This window comes from Heteronotia binoei, chromosome 2 (assembly GCF_032191835.1).
Source record: "Heteronotia binoei isolate CCM8104 ecotype False Entrance Well chromosome 2, APGP_CSIRO_Hbin_v1, whole genome shotgun sequence".
Lineage (NCBI taxonomy): Eukaryota > Metazoa > Chordata > Lepidosauria > Squamata > Gekkonidae > Heteronotia > Heteronotia binoei.
Window position 1 is genome coordinate 192059855 of NC_083224.1, and position 22612 is coordinate 192082466.

At 50.9% G+C, this 22612-nt stretch overlaps 1 protein-coding gene across 1 annotated transcript in view; it reads right to left on the reverse strand.

Annotated features, from left to right (window-relative positions):
* The window catches only part of MYO9B (myosin IXB), a 113789-nt gene that overhangs the window by 45662 nt on the left and 45515 nt on the right, over window positions 1-22612 (reverse strand). Inside the window, exons 13-23 of the mRNA XM_060232757.1 lie at window positions 22020-22095; window positions 19688-19777; window positions 15311-15424; window positions 10468-10507; window positions 8888-9010; window positions 8697-8777; window positions 7525-7635; window positions 7240-7362; window positions 2789-2938; window positions 2540-2706; window positions 357-1253 (exon numbers count right to left, since the gene is read on the reverse strand). Of these exons, the coding sequence (XP_060088740.1) occupies window positions 357-1253; window positions 2540-2706; window positions 2789-2938; window positions 7240-7362; window positions 7525-7635; window positions 8697-8777; window positions 8888-9010; window positions 10468-10507; window positions 15311-15424; window positions 19688-19777; window positions 22020-22095 (1972 nt within the window). The remainder of the gene's footprint in view (window positions 1-356; window positions 1254-2539; window positions 2707-2788; window positions 2939-7239; window positions 7363-7524; window positions 7636-8696; window positions 8778-8887; window positions 9011-10467; window positions 10508-15310; window positions 15425-19687; window positions 19778-22019; window positions 22096-22612) is intronic.

The following is a 22612-nucleotide window of genomic DNA, read 5'->3' on the forward strand; positions in this document are numbered from 1 at the left end:
AAGATGGGGGTGACATTTGTTACCTTCCTCTAGTCCTCAGGAACGGAGGCAGATTTCAATGAAAGATTACATATTTTTGTCAGGAGATCCACAAGTTCAACTCTGAGTTCTTTTAGAACTCTTGGACGTATGACATTCGGACCTGGTGCTTGCGCCTTGCCTTCAGTGCCTTGCCAATACAACTCCACCAGCTGCAGGGCAACCTAAACAACCAAGCTGGAGTACAGCATTGGGGGGAGGAAGGGGGTTTCCAAACACTGGGCTCCATGCTGGATGCAGAGGCCGGCTCTGATCTGCTCCACCCACCCCAATTCCTTCCCCCCAACCCCTTCAGCCCAGCAAGGATCAGCACTCACGTGAGATCTCGGGGTGGAGACGACGGGCTGTGTTCACTCTTCTCCTCCAGGGACTGACTGTGGGCATCGCTCTGCCCGCCGGCGAGGCACCTCTTCCCCTTCCACCGCTCCCGCTTGTCTCGCAGCTTCTCGGGGTCATCCTGGTACCGCTGGATCTGGAAGGAGGTGGGGCTGCCCAGCTCCCTCGGAGCTCCCGGCCTGCGCCTGTCCCCGGAGAGCGCGGCAGGGCCCCGGAAGCTCTGGCTGGTGGCCAGGTGGTTTTGGAGGTTCAGGGCCAACTCCGAGGGCCTCTCGGGGCACGTGAAGCTTTGGCTGGCTCGGAGCTGGCTCTTGTGGCTTTCCGGCCTCCCGAACCCATTTGTGTCCGCACTGGCTGCCCCCGCCTCTTCCTGCTGGGATTGGGAGGCGGGGCTCAAAACCGCAGTACCGTTGTCCGTAGGAAGGGATGGCTCAGCAGTTGCTTGTGGCTCTGCTTCTACAGCACCCTCGGGAGGGCCAGAAGAAGCCGCTGTTTCCTCCCCCTCCTCCACTGGCTCTTGGTCCTCCTCCTCCCCCTCCTCTCGAGGTGGGCTGCCTTCCCCGGTAAGAACCCCCGCCTGCCCCTCCAAGGCAAACGCCACGTGCTTGTTCTGCAACTCGTTGTGTTCCAAGCCCCTTTTCCGGCGGGACGCTCGCTTCTCCCGGCTGCTGGCGGCACTTTTGGAGGGAAGAGAGGCCTGCTGCTCTGCCAGCTCGATCTTGGCCACCAGTCCGGTGCTTTGGCTCCCCTGCGTCTCGGGCTCTGCAGCTGCCTGGTCCAAGGCAAGTTCTACCACCCAGTTCGTTGCCTTCTTTCCCTCAGGTGGAACGAGCTGCTCAGCCTCCTTTCTTTGCCTTTCTGCAACCATCTGATGAAATCTAGGGCCAAGATGACAAAGCACGTGAAAAACTCAGAGACGGGTCATGGCTCAGCGGAAAAGCACCTGGCCTTGCAGGTAGCCTGTCCCAAGCTCAAGGCCTCCTCCGGTCAGATCGAACGATGAAGAAGAAGACTGCAGATTTATAGCCTGCCCTTCTCCCTGAATCACAGAATCAGAGCGGCTCACAACCCTATATCTTCTCCCCCCACAACAGACACCCTGTGAGGTGGGTGGGGCTGAGAGAGCTCTCACAGCAGCTGCCCTTTCAAGCACAGAGTCTCAGAGCAGCCTACAATCTTCCTTCCCTTCCCCTCCACAATAAACACCCTGTGAGGCGGGTGGGGCTGAGAGAGCTCTCCCAGAAGCTGCCCTTTCAAGGACAGAGCCTCGGAGCGGTCTACAATCTTCTTTCTCTTCCCCTCCACAACAGACACCCTGTGAGGTGGGTGGGGCTGAGAGAGCTCTCCCAGAAGCTGCCCTTTCAAGGACAGAGCCTCAGAGCGGTCTACAATCTTCCTTCCCTTCCCCTCCACAATAAACACCCTGTGAGGCGGGTGGGCTGAGAGAGCTCTCCCAGAAGCTGCCCTTTCAAGGACGGAGTCTCAGAGTGGCCTACACTCTCCTTTCCCTTCCTCCGCCACAACAGACACCCTGAGAGGTGGGTGGTGCTGAGAGAGCTCTCCCAGAAGCTGCCTTTTCGAGGACAACCTCTGCCAGAGCTGTGGCTGACCCAAGGCCATTCCAGCAGCTGCAAGTGGAGGAGTGGGGAATCAAACCCGGTTCTCCCAGATAAGAGTCCGCACACTTCACCACTACACCAAGCTGGCTCTCACAGAAGTTGCCCTTTCAAGGACAGTGTGAGGGCTATGGCTGACCCAAGGCCATCCCAGCAGGTGCAAGTGGAGGAGTGGGGAATCAAACCCGGTTCTGCCAGATAAGAGAGCTATGGCTGACCCAAGGCCATTCCAGCAGGTGCAAGTGGAGGAGTGGGGAATCAAACCCGGTTCTGCCAGATAAGAGAGCTCTGGCTGAGCCAAGGCCATCCCAGCAGGTGCAAGTGGAGGAGTGGGGAATCAAACCCGGTTCTCCCAGATAAGAATACGTGCACTTAAGCACTACAACAAAGGACCCCCGATCCCCACTGGCCACACAGCTACAGAGTCATCCTCTGGCCACCTGCGGCAACAGTGCCACGAAGCAAGAGAGATCAAGCCGGCAAGCCTTTTTTTTGGCAAGCAGCAGAGCCAGGAGGCCCACACCTGCAGGCCCCCCACCCACCCTCACCGCTTGCGTTGCAGGTGTCCCCGGACGACAGCCTGAAGGAGGCAAATCCTCTTCCTGTCTCGCTGGTAAGATTTCCGCTCTCTGTGCCCACGCCACGCCGACTGGATGCAGAGTGCAGCAGCCTCTCTCTCCCTCGCCCTCCGGACACGGCGCGATCGCCAGCAGGCCTGCGGGCCAGAAAGCACAGGTGAGATGCAGAGGGCGGCAGGTGCTTCTGGGCACGACGACCGCCAACGGAAAGGCCCCTACCTGCACGGTGATGGCCGCCTGGCGCATCCGGAGGAAGCGCCTCCTCTCCAGCCCCATCCTCAGCCAGCTCTGGAGGAGGACAGTCTTTCGGATGACTTCCCTGTGCAGAGTATCCTGGACTGTCTGCCGCGCGGCTTCCTTCATGAACACCTGGAATGACACCCGCGTCACTGAAGGGAGCAGAGCTTTCCTCCTCCAGCTCTGGCGCACTGAATGCAGAAACGCTCCGCAGCCACACAAGTCGGGAGCAGCGTCCCCTCTCAGCTGAGTGAGCGTGAGCCGGCTCACAGATGCTTAGCCTCCAGCTCACTCCTTTTTGTCTTAGCTCAGGAAGGAGGGCCCCAGAGCACAATTTATGCGGCAGCTCACAACTTTAAGAAGAAGAAGAATTGCAGATTTATACCCTGTTCTTCTCTCTGAATCAGAGACTCAGAGCGGCTTGCAATCTCCTTTCCCTCCCCTCCCCCACAACAGACACCCTGTGAGGCGGGTGGGGCTAAGACAGCTCTCCCAGAAGCTGCCCTTTCAAGGACAACCTCTGCAAGAGCTATGGCAGACCCAAGGCCATTCCAGCAGCTGCTAGTGAAGGAGGGGGGGGGGGAATCAAACCCGGTTCTCCCAGATATGAGTCTGCACATTTCACCACTACACCAAACTGGCTCTCTAATTCCAGGAGCTCACAACTTGAATGCCAGTAGCTCACAAAGTAGAATTTTTGCTCACAAGACTCTGCAGCTTAGAGGGAACATTGGTTGGGAGTGCACAAACCAAACCTGCATCTCTACGGCGCTTTGACTGCAACTGCCTAACACGGCTCACACTTCAGGATTCGGCGCAACACCTCGCAGCGATAATAACAATGCCTCCCAGAGGAGAAGGAGGAGGAGAGTTGGATTTATACTCTGCCCTTCACTCAGAGTGGCTTACAATCCCCTTCCCTTCTGCTCCCCGCAACAGACACCCCTGCGAGGTGGAGGGGGGGGGGCTGAGAGAGCCCTGAGAGAACTGGGACTGACCCAAGGTCACCCAGCTGGCTTTAATGTGGAGAAGGAGAAGACTGCAGATTTATACTTTGTCCTTCTCTCTGAATCAGAGACTCAGAGCAGTTTACAATCTCCTATATCTTCTCCCCCACAACAGACACCCTGTGAGGTGGGTGGGGCTGAAAGAGCTCTCCCAGAAGCTGCCCTTTCAAGGACAGAGTCTCAGAGCGGCCCACAATCTCCTCTCCTTTCCTCCCCCACAACAGACACCCTGTGAGAGGGGTGGGGGTGAGAGAGCTCTCCCAGCAGCTGCCCTTTCACGGACAACTCCTACAAGAGCTCCGGCTGACCCAAGGCCATTCCAGCAGGTGCAAGTGGAGGAGTGGGGAATCAAACCTGGTTTTCCCAGATAAGAGAGCTCTGGCTGACCCAAGGCCATTCCAGCAGGTGCAAGTGGAGGAGTGGGGAACCAAACCCGGTTCTCCCAGATAAGAGAGCTCTGGCTGACCCAAGGCCATTCCAGCAGCTGCAAGTGGAGGAGTGGGGAATCAAACCCGGTTCTCCCAGATAAGAGAGCTATGGCTGACCCAAGGCCATTCCAGCAGGTGGAAGTGGAGGAGTGGGGAATCAAACCCAGTTCTCCCAGATAAGAGAGCTGTGGCTGACCCAAGGCCATTCCAGCAGGTGCAAGTGGAGGAGTGGTGAATCAAACCCGGTTCTCCCAGGTAAGAGAGCTCTGGCTGACCCAAGGCCATTCCAGCAGGTGCAAGTGGAGGAGTGGGGAATCAAACCCGGTTCTCCCAGATAAGAGAGCTCTGGCTGACCCAAGGCCATTCCAGCAGCTGCAAGTGGAGGAGTGGGGAATCAAACCCGGTTCTCCCAGATAAGAGTCCACACACTTAACCATTACACCAGACTGGCTGCTGCCTTCTCCCTCTCTCTTGCTTCCTTCTGTGCAACAGCTTATTTTGCAAGGCTTGCTCAATCACACAGGAGCTACAGAGCAAAATCTCTATTTCCTCCTTTGGCTGAGGCTCCTCCCACGGGGAGGAAGGTGGGGAGGAAGGAAGAGGTTACTTTACCAGGCTAACACAACTGCACGGATACTCAGTATGGGTGAGAAAAACACAGTAGAAACTGAGTAGCACAAACACGTATAATCTTAAAGATACAGTACCACACCAAAACAAAGTTTCCAGAAAGTCAATGCATGAAAGAGTGTATAATAGAAAAATGAAATCCTCAATGTCCATCGTTCCTCGACTTGAATCCAGGGTCCATCGATGCAGCTAGAAATAAATCCACAATGAGTTAGTCCACAATACCGGTTTCGGTCACACCTTTTTTAATTGTAGACTGTTACGGCAACCAATGCATCATGGTTTCCCAATATCAATAGTTATTTATAAACGGGGACACCAGTGCTAAAAAATTCAATTGGCATAGCCTACAACTGAAAAAGGTGTGGCCGAAACCGGTATTGTGGACTAACTCATTGTGGATTTATTTCCTGCTGCATTGATGGACCCTGGATTCGAGTCAAGGAACGATGGACATGGAGGATTTCATTTTCTATTATACTCTTTCATGCATTGATTCTGTGGAAATTTTGTTTTGGTGTGGTACTGTATCTTTAAGATTATACGTGTTTCTGCTACTCAGTTTCTACTGTTTTTTTTTTCTCCAACACAATTGCACAGCAGAGCTACTGAGCCAAGTCTCTCTTCCTTCTATTGGCTGAGGCTCCTCCCCCTCCTGGAAAGGCAGGAAAGAGCCAGAGCTTCCTTTGCCCAGTTCCCTGGATCCCATGGGAGAAATACAAAGAAAGCACCTTTAAGACCAATGAGTGCTAATGTTTTAAGTTTTTAAAAAATCTTTCATTGTGCTTGTCTGTGTCCTTTATAAAGTTTACATCTTTGCTATCTAATCTTAAGAGAGACAGTTTGGTGTAGTGGTTAAGTGCACGGACTCTTATCTGGGAGAACCGGGTTTGATTCCCCCAGTCCTCCACTTGCAGCTGCTAGAATGGCCTTGGGTCAGCCATAGCCTTCACATTGTCCTTGAATGGGCAGCTTCTGTGAGAGCCAGTTTGGTGCAGTGGTTAAGTGTGCGGACTCTTATCTGGGAGAACCGGGTTTGATTCCCCACTCCTCCACTTGCACCTGCTAGAATAGCCTTGGGTCAGCCATAGCTCTGGCAGAGGTTGTCCTTGAAAGGGCAGCTGCTGTGAGAGTCCCATCCACCTCACAGGATGTCTGTTGTAGGGAAGGAAGGGAAAGGAGATTGTAGGCCGCTTTGAGACTTTGTCCTTGAACTGGCAGCTTCTGCCTCTCAATCCCACCCACCTCACAGGGTGTCTGTTGTGGGAGAGGAAGGGAAAGGAGATTGTGAGCTGCTCTGAGACACTTTGGAGTGGAGGGCAGGATATAAATCCAATATCTTCATCTACCTCACAGGGTGTCTGTTGCGGGAGAGGAAGGGAAAGGAGATTGTGAGCCGCTCTGAGACTCTTCAGAGTGGAGGGTGGGATATAAATCCAATATCTTCATCTACCTCACAGGGTGTCTGTTGTGGGGGAGGAAGGAAAGGGAGATTGTGAGCCGCTCTGAGACTCTTCGGAGTGGAGGGCAGGATATAAATCCAATATCTTCATCTACCTCACAGGGTGTCTGTTGCGGGAGAGGAAGGTAAAGGAGATTGTGAGCCGCTCTGAGACTCTTTGGAGTGGAGGGCGGGATAGAAATCCAATATCTTCATCTACCTCACAGGGTGTCTGTTGTGGGGGAGGAAGGAAAGGGAGATTGTGAGCCGCTCTGAGACTCTTCGGAGTGGAGGGCGGGATATAAATCCAATATCTTCATCTACCTCACAGGGTGTCTGTTGCGGGAGAGGAAGGTAAAGGAGATTGTGAGCCGCTCTGAGACTCTTTGGAGTGGAGGGCGGGATAGAAATCCAATATCTTCATCTACCTCACAGGGTGTCTGTTGCGGGAGAGGAAGGTAAAGGAGATTGTGAGCCGCTCTGAGACTCTTTGGAGTGGAGGGCGGGATAGAAATCCAATATCTTCATCTACCTCACAGGGTGTCTGTTGTGGGGGAGGAAGCTAAAGCAGATTGTGAGCCGCTCTGAGACTCTTTGGAGTGGAGGGCGGGATATAAATCCAATATCATCGTCTTCTTCTTAAGTAGGTACACAAATGGCGCAGCCCGACATGGCCCGGCCCGACAAGGTCTCATTTATGTCAGATCTGGCCCTCATAACAAACGAGTTCGACACCTCAGATTTAGATGGTTCCCATGGATGGTTTATCACATGTAGGACCCCGTTCTATTGCATATTTTTAAAATTAGTAACCTGCCTTGAGACTCATCCAGAAATCACAGTGAAGGGCAGGGTATAAAACCAACGCCACCTCCTCCTCCTCCTCCTCTTCTTTAAATAAACATATTCTTAAAAATAAGTACCGACCTTGGTCTTCCCTATCTGGTAGCTGCTGGTGTCCAGCTCCAATTTGGTCAGCAGAGCAGCGATCTCCTTCTTGAAGTCTTTGGTGTTCTTGGGCAGGAGCACCTGGAACTGGTCCACAAAAGCCTGCGAAGGCGGGAAGACAGCAAGACAGGCTCTGGTGAGACATCAGACGGTCAGGCCCAGCTGGATTCCCAAGCGCCAGCCAGACCAGGGAAGTCCTGCGATGCCCCAGCAGGGCATCAGGACCAGGGATCCAGCCAAGCGAAGGGCGGTGCCAAAGAATACCTGGAAGGTAAATTTGGCACTGTAGCCGGACCGTCGGATTCTTACTGTCTCCAACATCCCGGTGTATCTCAACTGCTGCAGCACCAACCTCTCGTCGAAGAACAGCTCCCTCTGAAAGAGAAAAGAGATGGTGGATGGATGTGCCGGCGCACGCCTCTTCTTCCAAAGTCCGAAACAAAACGGAAGTCCTGTTCCTCAGAGTTCCTGCACCACTGTTGACTACCAAGCGTGCTTTTTAAAATGCTATCATTCTTATCAAAGATTTCAGGTTTTCACGGCTGGCATCATCATTAGGGTTTGTCGAATCTTTCGGGCTCAAGTGCCGCGTTCTACTGGAGAAAGTTTTCCTTCCAGACGTTTCGTTCTCAGCTGCGGAGAACATCCTCAGTGGCGTTGCAGCCGGAGCAGGCGCTCTGACCTTCTTGGCTGCTGTGCATTGAGTGCTATCGCTCTTCATAATTAGGATCCACTGCATACAGATCAGCTGAGAAAGAGTTTCGCAAACGGACGAGCCCTTTCTTTAAAAAGGTCAAGGTAGTCCCCCGTGCAAGCACCAGTCGTTTCCGACTCTGGGGTGACGTCGCATCGCGATGTTTTCAAGGCAGACTTTTTACGGGGTGGTTTGCCATTGCCCCTTGGCGCAGAGTGGTAAAGCAGCAGTAATGCAGTACTGTGGTCTGAACTCCCTGCTCATGACCTGAGTTCGATTCCGGCAGAAGCTGGGTTCAGGTAGCCAGCCCGAGGTTGACTCAGCCTTCCATCCTTCCGAGGTCGGTCAAATGAGTCCCCAGCTTGCTGGGGGGAAAGTGGAGAGGACTGGGGAAGGCAATGGCAAACCACCTCGTAGAAGGTCTGCCGTGAAAATGTTGTGAAAGCAACGTCACTCGAGAGTCGTTAATGACTGGTGCTTGCACAGGGGACCTTTCCTTTCCTTGCCACTGCCTTCCAATGAAATTCATTGCCCCAAGACGTGGCTATAGCCACCAGGTTAGAATCTAGCTAAATCCCACCCCCCAGCCCTGGCCCCCTGTCGCATCTAATGCAGGGTGTCTGTGAGGGAGCTGGACTCCATGATGTCCCATGAGTGGAAGACTCCTTCCGTGAGTCATGGGAGTCAAGACCCCCCTGCAATCCAAGCTCTGGACCCTCATGGAGAAGGGGCATTTACCTACCTTCTCGGAATTGGAGCGGATGCAGCGGATAAAAAACGGTTCAGCTTTCCCCAAGGTCTCAAGGAGCTTGTTGAGGGAAGTCTGGAACGAGCCAAAAGCACGCCGTTGTCAGGGACTGCTGATGCCCCCCCCCATACAGCTTGTCATGGGTTCACCTCCCCCAAAAGGTTTCTAGGTGAGCCTCCTCTTACCTGGAACTGAGCACTGATGCTAGGGGGTTTCTTCTTCTTGTGCAGGTGCAGCAAGGATTTCGTAGTCCTGTCATGCAACGTCATGCTCACAATCAGCTTCAGGGACTTGGAATCCAGCAGGTTCTATATACGGGAGATTGATTTAGATTTAGATTCTTGTTTAATACAAGCCATCACTTGTTCCCTACTGTGGCAAAACTGCATAATTTGAACACATAATTTGAGAGCCAGTTTGGTGTAGCGGATAAGTGTGCGGACTCTTATCTGGGAGAGCTGGGTGTGATTCCCCACTCCTCCACTTGCACCTGCTGGAATGGCCTTGGGTCAGCCATAGCTCTCGCAGAATTGTCCTTGAAAGGGCAGCTTCTGGGAGAGCCCTCTCAGCCCCATCCCCCTCACAGGGTGTCTGTTGTGGGGGAGGAAGGGAAAGGAGATTGTAGGCCGCTCTGAGCCTCTGTCCTTGAAAGGGCAGCTTCTGGGAGAGCTCTCTAAGCCTCACCCGCCTCATAGGGTTTCTGTTGTGGGGGAGGAAGGGAAAGGAGATTGTAGGCCGCTCTGAGACTCTGTCCTTGAAAGGGCAGCTGCTGGGAGAGCTCTCTCAACCTCACCTACCTCACAGTGTGTCTGTTGTGGGGGAGGAAGGGAAAGGGGATTGTGAGCCGCTCTGAGACTCTGTCCTTGAAAGGGCAGCTTCCGGGAGAGCTCACTCAACCCCACCTACTTCACAGGATGACTGTTGTGGGGAAGAAGATTAAAGGAGATTGTTAGCTGTTCTGACACCCTGATTCAGAGAGAAGAGCAGGGTATATATCTATGGTCCTCTTCTTCTTTTTTAGGGAGGGATGGTGGTTGAGTGGTAGAGCATCCGCTTGGTAAGAAAAAGGTCCGAGGTTAAATCCCCGGCATCTCCAACTACTCCAGGCAAGTAGGCGTGAAAAACCTCAGCTTTGAGACCCTGGAGAGCTGCTGCCAGTCTGAGTAGACAATACTGACTTTGATGAACCCAGGGGGGTCTCATTCAGTAGAAGGAAGCTTCATATGTTCATATATACATGTTCAGCTTTGAGACCAGTTTGAGTAGACAAGACTGTCTTTGATGGACCAAGGGGGGTCTGATTCAGTAGGGGGCAGCTTCATATGTTCAATTTCTTTCTCTTTAGGGGAGGGACGGTGGCTGAGTGGTAGAGCATCTGCTTGGCAAGCAGAAGGTCCCAGGTTCAATCCCTGGTATCTCCAACTAAAAACAGTCCAGGCAAGTAGGCATGAAAAACCTCAGCTGCCAGTCTGAGTAGACAAGACTGACTTTGAGGGACGCAGGGGATTCTGATTCAGTAGAAGGCAGCTTCATATGTTCATATATACATGTTCATATAACAAAAAGCACTAAATAGGGCTTTATCAACCTTATGGACTCAAAACTTAAAAGGCTTCATTTTAAATGCAAGTGGAGACCCCCAGACAGCTGGATTTGGTTCAACGGGTCTTAAATTCTTGTGCGGTATGATTAAAGACAATCACGAGCGTGCACGCCCCCCCCTTCCCGCCCCCCTCCCGAGCAGTCCCTGTGCCTTCCGCCTTACCTTTGGGATCAGCTGTTTCTGTTTGGCACCTCTACTCCTCCTGTTGAAACATGGGGAAAAAATTGGAGGAAAGAATACTAACAGTGTTTCAAAGGTCGCAACCTGCAAATTAGGTTGCACAAAGCTGATGAAATGACACAACAATTTGGTAATCCTAATTTCTTTTTTTTTGGGGGGGGGGGGCTAAAAAGAACGGTCAGTGAAGGAGCTTCCAGTGAACTGATTCTGCGTTGCCAACTCCTGCAAGTTTCACTGGGCAGCCTCAGCTTGTCCTTAAAGCCCCAAGATTTTTTTTTTTAATCATAATTTCAGGCTCAGAATAAAAATAGGAATGAACTCAGATTGTCACCACTGCACAAGCAAGAATACACATTCTTTCCATCGAAAAGCCACTGTGCGAGACTTTCTTTTCTTTCTTTTTGGTATTTTTTGTACTTTCGTGTGTGCATGTGCCTGAAGCGTGTGGTTGCAATAAAAAAGGCCAATGCCATGCTGGGAATTATTACAAAGGGAACTGAAAACAAATCAGCCAGTATCATAACGCCCCTGTATAAATCGATGGTGCGGTCTCATTTGGAATACTGTGTGCAATTCTGGTCACCGCACCTCAAAAAGGATATTATAGCACTGAAAAAAGTCCAGAAAAGGGCAACTAGAATGATTCAAGGGTTGGGACACTTTTCCTATGAAGAAAGGTTAAAACACATGGGGCTCTTTAGCTTAAAGAAACATCGACTGCGGGGTGACATGATAGGGGTTTAGAAAGTAAAGAAAGAAGTACTTTTCTCCCTTTCTCACAATACAAGAACTCATGGGCATTCAATGAAATTGCTGAGCAGACAGGTTAAAACAGATAAAAGGAAGTACTTCTTCACCCAAATGGTGATTAACATGTGGAATTCACTGCCACAGGAGGTGGTGGCGGCTACAAGCATAGCCAGCTTTAAGAGGGGATTGGATAAAAATATGGAGCAGAGGTCCATCAGTGGCTATTAGCCACAGTATATATTTATATATATGTGTGTGTGTGTGTATATACACACACACATATATTGGCCACTGTGTGACACAGAGTGTTGGACTGGATGGGCCACTGGCCCGATCCAACATGGCTTCTCTTATGTTCTTCTGTCTGGGGCAGTGATGCTCTGTATCCTTGGTACTTGGGGTGAGGACAAAGAGGAAGGGGTTCTAGACCCACTTGTGAACCTTCTGATGGCACTTGGGTGTTTTTTTTTGGCCACTGTGTGACACAGAGTGTTGAACTGGATGGGCCATTGGCCTGATTCAACATGGCTTCTCTTATGCTCTTAAGAAGAAGAAGACTGCAGATTTATACCCCGCCCTTCTCTCTGAATCAGAGACTCAGAGTGGCTTACAATCTCCTATATCTTCTCCCCCCACAACAGACACCCTGTGAGGTGGGCGGGGTTGAGAGGGCTTTAAAGCTCAATACCAACACCTTGAAACGGACTCGGAACACAACAGGTAGCCAGCGCAGCTCTTTCAGTACTGGCCGAATGTGCTCCCATCGAGGGAGTCCCATTAGCAGCCGTGCCGCAGCGTTCTGCATTAGCTGTAGTTTCCGAGTCAGCGTCAAGGGTAGCCCTATGTAGAGAGCATTACAGTGATCTATTCTTGAGGTGACCGCAGCATGAATCACCATTGCTAAGTCATCATGCTCCAGGAAAGGGGCCAGCTGCTGCACCCGCCGAAGATGAAAAAAGGCTGATCTGATAGTGGCTCCTACCTGGGCCTCCATTGTAAGAGAAGGCTCCAGGAGCACACCCCCAAGCTCTTGACGTTAGGGGCCGGTATTAGTGGCACCTCGTCAAGAGCCGGCAGAGGGATCTCCCCCCCTGGACCACCCTGGCTCAGAAAGAGATCCTCCGTCTTCGTTGGAATTCCCTGCCACAGGATGTGGCGGAGGCTACAAACAGAGGCAGCTTCAAGAGGGAACTGGAAAAAAATACAGGACAAAGGTCTATGAGTGGGTCTCGGCCACAAAGTACAGATGGAACACTCTCTTTGGAGCAATGATGCTGTGCATTCTTGGTGCTTGGGGGAGAAGAGTGGGACGCACAGATAGCTGCCACCGCCAAATCCGCCTTTTTTCATCTTAGACGGGCGAGGCAGTTGGCCCCCTTCTTGGAACGAGGCGACCTGGCAACAGTGATCCATGCGACGGTCACCTCGAGATTGGACTACTGTAATGCCCTCTACATGGGGCTGCCCCTGTACCGAACGCGGAAACTGCAGCTAGTGCAGAACGCAGCAGCCAGGCTGCTAGTGGGACTACCTCGGTGGGAACACGTGCGGCCTAGGCTGCGGGAACTGCACTGGCTGCCAATTGTATACCGGGTTCGTTACAAGGTGCTGGTTATCACCTTTAAAGCCCTATATGGCCGAGGACCTGCCTACCTCAGGGACCGCCTCTCTCCATATGTTCCCCAGAGAGCACTGCGTTCGAGCTCACAAAATCGCTTGGAAATCCCTGGGCCTAAGGAGGCCAAACTTAAAACAACTAGGGAGCAGGCCTTCTCTATAAAAACGCCCCAATGGTGGAATCAGCTGCCGGAAGAGGTGTAGGCCCTACGGGATCTTAACCAGTTCCGTAGGGCCTGCAAAACTGCCCTCTTCCAAGAAGCCTTTAAGATGTAACCAGAACGAATATTACACTGCCTGGATAAACAGAGACTGTAGCACCACTGTATTGTTTTAGCATATTCTTAAAATTAATTTATATTTTGTAATTATATTGTTGATTGATTTTATCTGTTATTGTCGTATCATGATATTGTATCATGCTCCGTAAGCCGCCCTGAGCCTGCCTTGGCGGGGAGGGCGGGGTATAAATAAACACTTATTATTATTATTGTTATTATTATTATTATTCTGGAGTTCTGGCCCCGCTGGTTGGGCCTCCTGTTGGCACCTGGCTTTTTTGGCCACTGTGTGACACAGAGTGTTGGCATGGATGGGTCATTGGCCTGATCCAACATGGCTTCTCTTATGTTCTTTTGTGACACAGAGTGTTGGACTGGATGGGTCATTGACCTGATCCAACATGGCTTCTCTTATGTTCTTCTGTCTGGGGCAGTGATGCTCTGTATTCTTGGTGCTGGGGCGGGAGGGCACAGTGGAAGGGCTTCGAGTGTCCTGGCCCCACTGATGGACCTCCTGATGGCACTTGGGCTTTTTTGGCCACTGTGTGACACAAGAGTGTTGGACTGGATGAGCCATTGGCCTGATCCAACACGGCTTCTCTTATATTCTTATATCTGGGGCAAGTGATGCTCTGTATTCTTGGTGCTTGGGTTGGGGGCAACAGTGTGAAGACTTCTAGTGACCTGGCCCCACTGGTGGACCTCCTGATGACACCTGGGGGTTTTGGCCACGGTGTGACGCAGAGAGTTGGACTGGATGGGCCACTGGCCTGATCCAACATGGCTTCTCTTATGTTCTTAAGTCTGGGGCAGTGATGCTCTGTATTCTTGGTGCTTGGGGGGAGCACAGTGGGAGGGCCTCTACTGTCCAGGCCTCACTGGTGGACCTCCTGATGGCACGTGGGGTTTTTTGGCCACTGTGTGACACAGAGTGTTGGACTGGATGGGCCACTGGCCTGATCCAACATGGCTTCTCTTATGTTCTCATGTGACACAAAGTGTTGGACTGGATGGGCCACTGGCCTGATCCAACATGGCTTCTCTTATGTTCTTATGTGACACAAAGTGTTGGACTGGATGGGCCATTGGCCTGATCCAACATGGCTTCTCTTATGTGACACAGAGTGTTGGACTGGATGGGCCATTGGCTTGATCCAACATGGCTTCTCTTATGTGACACAGAGTGTTGGACTGGATGGGCCATTGGCTTGATCCAACATGGCTTCTCTTATGTGACACAGAGTGTTGGACTGGATGGGCCATTGGCTTGATCCAACATGGCTTCTCTTATGTTCTTATGTGACACAGAGTGTTGGACTAGATGGGCCATTGGCCTGATCCAACATGGCTTCTCTTATGTTCTTATGTGACACAAAGTGTTAGAACATAAGAGAAGCCATGTTGGATCAGGCCAACGGCCCATCAAGTCCAACACTGTGTCACACAGTGGCAAAAAATTTTATATACACACATACACTGTGGCTAATACACTGTGGACTGGATGGGCCATTGGCCTGATCCAACAGGGCTTCTCTTATGTGACACAGAGTGTTGGACTGGATGGGCCATTGGCTTGATCCAACATGGCTTCTCTTATGTTCTTATGTGACACAGAGTGTTGGACTAGATGGGCCATTGGCCTGATCCAACATGGCTTCTCTTATGTTCTTATGTGACACAAAGTGTTAGAACATAAGAACATAAGAGAAGCCATGTTGGATCAGGCCAACGGCCCATCAAGTCCAACACTGTGTCACACAGTGGCAAAAAATTTTATATACACACATACACTGTGGCTAATACACTGTGGACTGGATGGGCCATTGGCCTGATCCAACAGGGCTTCTCTTATGTTCTTATGTGACACAAAGTGTTGGACTGGATGGGCCATTGGCCTGATCCAACAGGGCTTCTCTTATGTTCTTATGTGACACAGAGTGTTGGACTGGATGGGCCACTGGCCCGATCCAACATGGCTTCTCTTATGTTCTTATAACACCTGCAAACAGGCAGTGCGTAGACGACAAGCTTCCATGTATGTGCAAATGTCTGCTGAGCTCTGCCCAAAGCCATTTTGTTCTAAACAATTTGTAAAGCAAAACTGAAGACCAAGAGAGAAAAGAACGGCCCCTCCCCTCCTCTGCCAGTCCCGCCCCCCCCCCCCAGCCCCAACTCACAGGAAGTGGCAACGGGGCTGCTGGAGCCGGCCAAGCGACTGGAGAAGCCTGCGGGGGTCTTCGCCCTGCCAAGGCAGTCCCTTTATGCTCCTGACTATTTGCTCATGCAAATCCCTACAGTGGGAAGGGGACGGGGAAACACACCCAAGACAGATGGGGACACATACACACAGACACACACATACACACACACACAAGACAGCCGTGAAACAGAATCACCGGGAATTAAATGGAAGAGCCCCGTCATGACCCAGCATGCTTCAAGGATGTTCCAAGCGATTCCCAGGCCAGCTCTGCTTTAAACGTGCACATTTCAGGTGCAAAAGAACGATCCTTGGCTTGTGCCAGTAAGAGGGACCTGGAATTGGAGCCATTCTGAGCACAGGTGATGGGAGAACCAGTTTCCCTTTCACAGACTTTGCATACATCATGCATTTGGTGGGTGGTGGAGGGGGACTTCCCCTAACCTTCGTAGAGTCTTCACGTTAGCTTGCTTTAATATCCTTCCTTCTGCTGTGCTGCGTGGGAGGTTTAAGAAAATTCCATATTCCAACAGGTTCTGTGGTTGTAGTTCAAGGGATACAGAAAGCACGGAATATGGTCTCCCGCACTGCACATTTTACTGCGATATTTGTGCCATTTACTTAGATCCTCTTCTTCAAAATCATGAGGGACAATCTGATGGTGGTAAGACTCTCTCTTCCTACTGTCCCTTTGATAGCCTTGAGATTATCGAGACTGTGGCTAAATATCTGTGCTGGAGAGGAATGTTTCAAATGTTGGGGTAATACATGTTTTCTCCCTTGCTGATTGTGCACATCTATGCCCGTTATGCCAGTAAAGGTTGCATTTGGGGGGAAGAGGTGCTAGGGTTGCCAAGTCCAATTCAAGAAATATCTGGGGACTTTGGGGGTGGAGCCAGGAGACTTTGGGGGTGGAGCCAGGAGACAAGGCTGTGACAAGCATAATTGAACTCCAAAGGGAGTTCTGGCCATCACATTTAAAGGGACGGCATACCTTTTCAATGCCCTCGTTCCATAGGAAATAATGAAGGATACGGGCACCTTCTTTTGGGGCTCATAGAATTGGACCCCCTGGTCCAATCTTTTTGAAACTTGGGGGGTATTTTGGAGAGAGGCACTAGATGCTATACCGAAAATTTGGTGCCTCTACCTCAAAAAACAGCCCCCCCCCCAGAGCCCCAGATACCCGCGGATCAATTCTCTATTATTTTCTATGGGAATAAATCTCCCTAAGGAATAAGAGTTCCCAGCAGACATTTCCCTCCCCTCCCCCTGCTTTCTGACGACCCTGAAGCGGGGGGGAGGGCCTCCAAACCAGGGGATCCCCTGCCCCCACCTGGGGATTGGCAACCCTAAGAGGCGCTGACAAAATTTCCAGCTTCCTTTGCCAAATAAGCGCTTCAGATCAGACACTATGGGCCGGATCCTGCTATCTCTCCCGCCTTCATTAGAACCTGGAGAACCTGGAAATCTAACAGACGTGTTCTAAACCTTGTTGCTCTCCCGTGAATGTATTGTAAAGGTTGGGTTCCGGTGATAAATAAGCCTCCAAACTGAAGAAAGACGGATGAAGCGTCTTGATACCTAGAACAGATGTCTTTGGAAGGGCTTCTTTTAGTTCCACGAACTAAATAATGGAATAATGTTACTCCTTGGAAAGACTGTTTTTGAACGGTCTTCTGTGAATATCTTTTTGCTACATGCTCTTGTCTATTTGAAGTTCTACCTGCAAGGTTGGTCACTACATCACTGACCTCTACATTACACTGTTTTGTTGTTTAAAATTTATGGTGTCTCTTAGTGGTTTTTTTTTAATTTACACAGCTGTATGCTAAGATCCTACACTTTCGCCACACCACATGGCTTTAAGTTTCTGCAGTTCACATAGCAACCACAAGCAGAGGTTTTCCAAGGGCTAGGAGGCGGCAAGGATCCTACCTGCTCAGGGCTTCGAAGGGTAGGGTAGCCTGACGTCTTAAGAGTTCACAGCTCCAGATGAGACAAAAACGACTCTCGCAGCCTGAACTGTGGGATTCAGGCCTTTCGACATGGAATTTGCACCCGTCAAGTGGCCCCAGATCAGATAGATTTGCCTGCAAATGTGCTCTACCAAGGGGCGAATTAAATCCCCTTGAAGGCTTTTTAAAAACTATTCTACTTGGGGTGAAAAAGCAAGCCAGTAAGCTCCAGTACTCAGTGCCATCTAAGGAAGCGGCCAAAGGGTATCTCTTGAGCTTGGAGAAACGTCGACTGCGGGGTGACGTGAGAGAGGTTGACAAGATTATGCATGGGATGGAGAAAGGAGAGAAAGAAGTCCTTTTCTCCCTTTCTCACAATACAAGAACTCGTGGGCATTCGGTGAAATTGCTGAGCAGTCGGGTTAAAACGGACAAAAGGAAGTACTTCTTCACCCAAAGGGTGATTAACACGTGGAGCTCACTGCCACAGGAGGTGGTGACGGCTACAAGCATAGCCAGCTTCAAGAGGGGATTGGATAAAAATATGGAGCAGAGGTCCATCAGTGGCTATTAGCCACAGTGTGTGTGTGTGTGTATATATATATTTATTTTGGCCCCTGTGGGACACAGAATGTTGGACTGGATGGGCCATTGGCCTGATCCAACAGGGCTTCTTTTCTGTTCTTATGTCTGGGGCAGGAATGCTCTGTCTTCTTGGGGCTTGTGATCACAGTGGGAGGACTTCTAGTGTCCTGGCCCCACTGACTGATCTCCTGATGGCAGTTGGGGTGTTTTGACCACTGTGTGACACAGAGTGTTGGACTGGATGGGCCACTGGCCTGATCCAACAGGGCATCTCTTCTTCTCTTATGTCTGGGGCAGGAATGCTCTGTCTTCTTGTTGGTCTTAAAGGTGTTACTTGACTCTTGCTTTGTTCAGTGGACTAGTGGGAGGGGAGTCTGTGGCTGTACAGCTGGTCCGCGTATGTCTGCATCTTCCTTGTCTGTTAAACGGCTGAGGCTTCTTTTCCCTGCATCTGTGCCCTCGCCCCCATCTAAACCGCTGCACTGCGGGTGATTAACAGGGCTCCTGCCAGTGCCAGTGCAACTGCCTTCCTCTCTGCTCCTTGGGGGGAGTAATTTTTGCTTCCCTTCTCTGCAGAGCAGAGCACTTTGCATTTGGATGAAAGGTCACAGAAATTATTAGGACTGACTTCAGCGATTAATTCATGTTTCTCTTAAACCAGATCACTTTTATGATAATGTTTAAAAGATACAACAGAACTTTAAAAGGAGAAGAAGAATTGCAGATTTATACCCTGCCCTTCTCCCTGAATCAGAGACTCAGAGCGGATTACAATCTCCTGTATCTTCTATCGCCACAACAGACACCCTGTGAGGCAGGTGGGGCTGAGAGAGCTCTCCCAGAAGCTGCCCTTTCAAGGACAACTCCTGCCAGAGCTCTGGCTGACCCAAGGCCGTTCCAGCAGCTGTAAGTGGAGGAGCAGGGAATCGAACCCGGTTCTCTCAGATAAGAGTCCACGCACTTAACCACTATGGCTGACCCAAGGCCATTCCAGCAGCTGCAAGTGGAGGAGTGGGGATCCAAACCCGGTTCTCTCAGGTAAGAGTCCGCGCGCTTAACCACTACACCAAACTGGTTCTCCATCCAATCATTAACATCCAATCTGAAGTTTTAAAATTAATCTGATTTTATGGACTCTGCTAGGTATCCTTCCAATTCTTTCTGAGGAGTTGGAACAGGGTTGTCTCCTCATCCCCTGGGGCTCGCAGTTTTCCACACAAATTTCTCTACCTCACGTTTAACTGCCAAAGCCAGCCTGGGAACCAGACGCTAAGCATGTCTTACACCACATGCACCATGCTACAGAAAGTCGCGCCTCAGCACAAGAACATACTTACCTTTTGCCACCCTCCAGAGAGGCACAAACCAAATAAAATAAAATAAAAAATAAAGAAAACAACAACAGAAGTGTGAAAGCCACACCTGGGCAGAGGAACCACTGCGATGTTCTGAGATGCATCGGTGGACAAGAGGATTTTTGGTTTTGGTAAGGCGGCAACGCCCTTCTGAAATCTTTCACAACTTTTAAAAAAGTCGCAATGAGCGCCTTACACCACCAAACTAGCTTGGAACAAGGGATGGCAGAGATGCAGCGTTCTGAGTCGCAAATGCAAGTCTTGGTTACGTTTTGAGTCATGAAAGCAACTCTCGGTTACTGGAGAGCTACGACTGCGGCAGAACCGGCGGTGGGTTCTTTTGCCTTTTCAAAATGCCTTTCGCTTTCTACGTCTGGCATCCTCAGAAGGTCCGTCTGTCCAGCAATGCCCTTCCCTGGCTGCCAAGGGCAAAGCAAGCTACCGCTTCCCACTTACTTCTTGCTTTCGTACGAAGCAATGATGTCTTCAAAAGCGCTTATATCAAAATCCTCAGAGCCATCAAAGGAGAAATCAAGCACTGAGCCGCTGCAAAAAGGGAACATGCAGAGGAGCTGAACTATTGAGCAGAGGAAGAGGAGGAAGAGGAGGAGGAGGAGGGCGGCCCGCTGCGTCCCACAGAAAAGCAAAAGGGTCTCACCAGTCACCAAGGGAAAAGGTAGGCAAAACTGCCAAGCACGCAATAAAAGAGAGCGGAGATGTCTCAAATTAATCTGTTTGTGTTGCTGCAAAATGCATAATTAAAATTTAAATCGCTTAATTTAATAAATATCTGCTCTCTCTCTTATTGCAACACTGGCATTTTGCCCAGTCCCCCTCCCAGTGTCTCCCTGCCCACCCCAAATCTCTATCTCTGCTGTTAAGTGCTGTCTCCCTAGAAAAAGGGAATTTGGGGTAGGTATTTGTGGGTTTCCTGCATTGTGCAGGGGGTTGGACTAGATGACCCTGCAGGTCCCTTCCAACTCTACGATTCTATGACAGCAATGAAGATCCTGTGAATTTAGGGGGAGGTATTTGTGAGTTTCCTGCATTGTGCAGGGGGTTGGACTAGATGACCCTGCAGGTCCCTTCCAACTCTACGATTCTATGACAGCAATGAAGATCCTGTGAATTTAGGGGGAGGTATTTGTGAGTTTCCTGCATTGTGCAGGGGGTTGGACTAGATGACCCTGGAGGCCCCTTCCAACTCTAGGGTTCTATGATTCTCCTTCCTTGGAGGTTTTTAAAAGGAGGCTAGATGGCCATCTGACAGCAATGAAGATCCTGTGAATTAGGGGGAGGTGTTTGTGAGTTTCCTGCATTGTGCAGGGGGTTGGACTAGATGACCCTGCAGGTCCCTTCCAACTCTAGGGTTCTATGATTCTATGAAAAAGGACCACGAACTGCTGGAGTTCAGAACAATTCTTATGTTCCAGAAGACCCACAGAGGACTCAAAGGACGCAGAAGAACCTGGACGGGCAAGAGAACATCTTTCACAGGTGTAAGTGATTTGTGGATCTCCTTGACAGACAGCCACTAGAATAGCTGGCTTTAAAAGGGGACTGGATACTTTAATGGAGGAGGCAAGATTCACCAATTACTATTATAGTAATATTCACATTATATCAGAGGTGTTGAACCCATTTATTAGGAGGGCCAGATCTTTTTTTTCAGTAAACAATTTTTATTAGTAACATATGGTAGCAAAACTATCTCTAAGGGCCAGATCTGACATCAATGTCACTTTGTTGGAACGGGCCACGCATACATTAAAATGTAAGAGAAAGAGAGACACAGAGAGACACACACACAGAGAGAAAGAGAGAGAGAGAGAGAAAGACAGAGAGAGAGAGAGAGAGAGAGAGAGAGAGAGAGAGAGAAGATGATATTGGATTTATATTCCGCCCTCCACTCCGAAGAGTCTTAGAGCTGCTCACCATCTCCTTTACCTTCCTCCCCCACAACAGACACCCTGTGAGGTGGGTGGGGCTGGAGAGGGCTCTCACAGCAGCAGCCCTTTCAAGGACAACCTCTGCCAGAGCTATGGCTGACCCAAGGCCATTCCAGCAGGTGCAAGTGGAGGAATCAAATCCGGTTCTCCCAGATAAGAGACCGCACACTTAACCACTACACTAAACTGGCTCTCAGAGAGAGAGAGAGAGAGAGAGAGAGAGAGACAGAGAGAGAGAGAGATGCTAACCCTCAGAAACTGTTCCGATGTTCTGGCCATTCTGTAAACCAGTTTATTTCTTTCCTCCATCTATTCTCCACCTTCCTTCCTGGCGGGGACCCAAAACTGCTTATGTCATTCTCCCTCCCTCCACTCAGTCCTCACAACAACCCTGCAAGGCAGGTTAGGCAGAGTGCCAGTCTCTTCCGTGGCCCAGCCAGGGTTCAAACGTGGACTTCTGGGTCCTAGTTCAGCATTCCAAGCACTACCCCACCACAAGCCCGTTTTGGACCCGGATCTTTTAACACCGGGATAAGGGTTCGCCATGGAGGGGTGCCGCTTATACTGGCGAGGCGAAGGCCCCTGGTGCTTCTCCTCTCCCTGCTCCACAAGGCACTCCGCAAGGGGGGGGGAGGGGAAGGCCCAGGAAAGGCAAAAGGCTGGCTTTGGCGATGCATCCGGGGAGGGGGCAGCCCAGCTCAAAGCCTGGGCTCCAAGGGCTGGCAAGGGTCAGGCAAGCAGCTGCTCACACACGGCAGGCGGCCAAGCACGCGACGTCCCCCTTCTCATCCCAAACGCCCAGAACAAGGGCCGGAATGCAAACAAAGCGGGCCGCCTACCGGTAAGCTTTCTCGATCGGGGTGTTGGCTTGCTGCAGTTCTCCAAGGGGCACCCGTGGCCCATGGCGCACCACTCCTGGGAGGGACAAAGCAAAGAGAAGAAGATGATATTGGATTTATATCCCACCCTCCACTCCAAGTCTCAGAGTCCTCACAATCTCCTTTCCCTTCCTCCCCCACAACAGACACCCTGTGAGGCGGGTGGGGCTGAGAGAGCTCTCCCAGAAGCTGCCCTTTCAAGAACAGAGTCTCAGAGCGGCTTGCAATCTCCTATATCTCCTCCCCCCACAACAGACACCCTGTGAGGTGCGTGGGGCTTAGAGAGCTCTCCCAGAAGCTGCCCTTTCAAGGACAGTCTCAAAGCGGCCTACAATCTCCTTTATCTTCCTCCCCCACAACAGACACCCTGTGAGGAGGGTAGGGCTACGAGAGATCTCCTGGAAGCTGCCATTTCAAGGACAGAGGCTCAGAGCGGCCTACAATCTCCTTTCCCTTCCTCTTCCACAACAGACACCCTGTGAGGCAGGTGGGGGTAAGAGAGCTCCCCCAGAAGCTGCCCTTTCAAGGACAGAGTCTCAGAGCGGCCTACAATC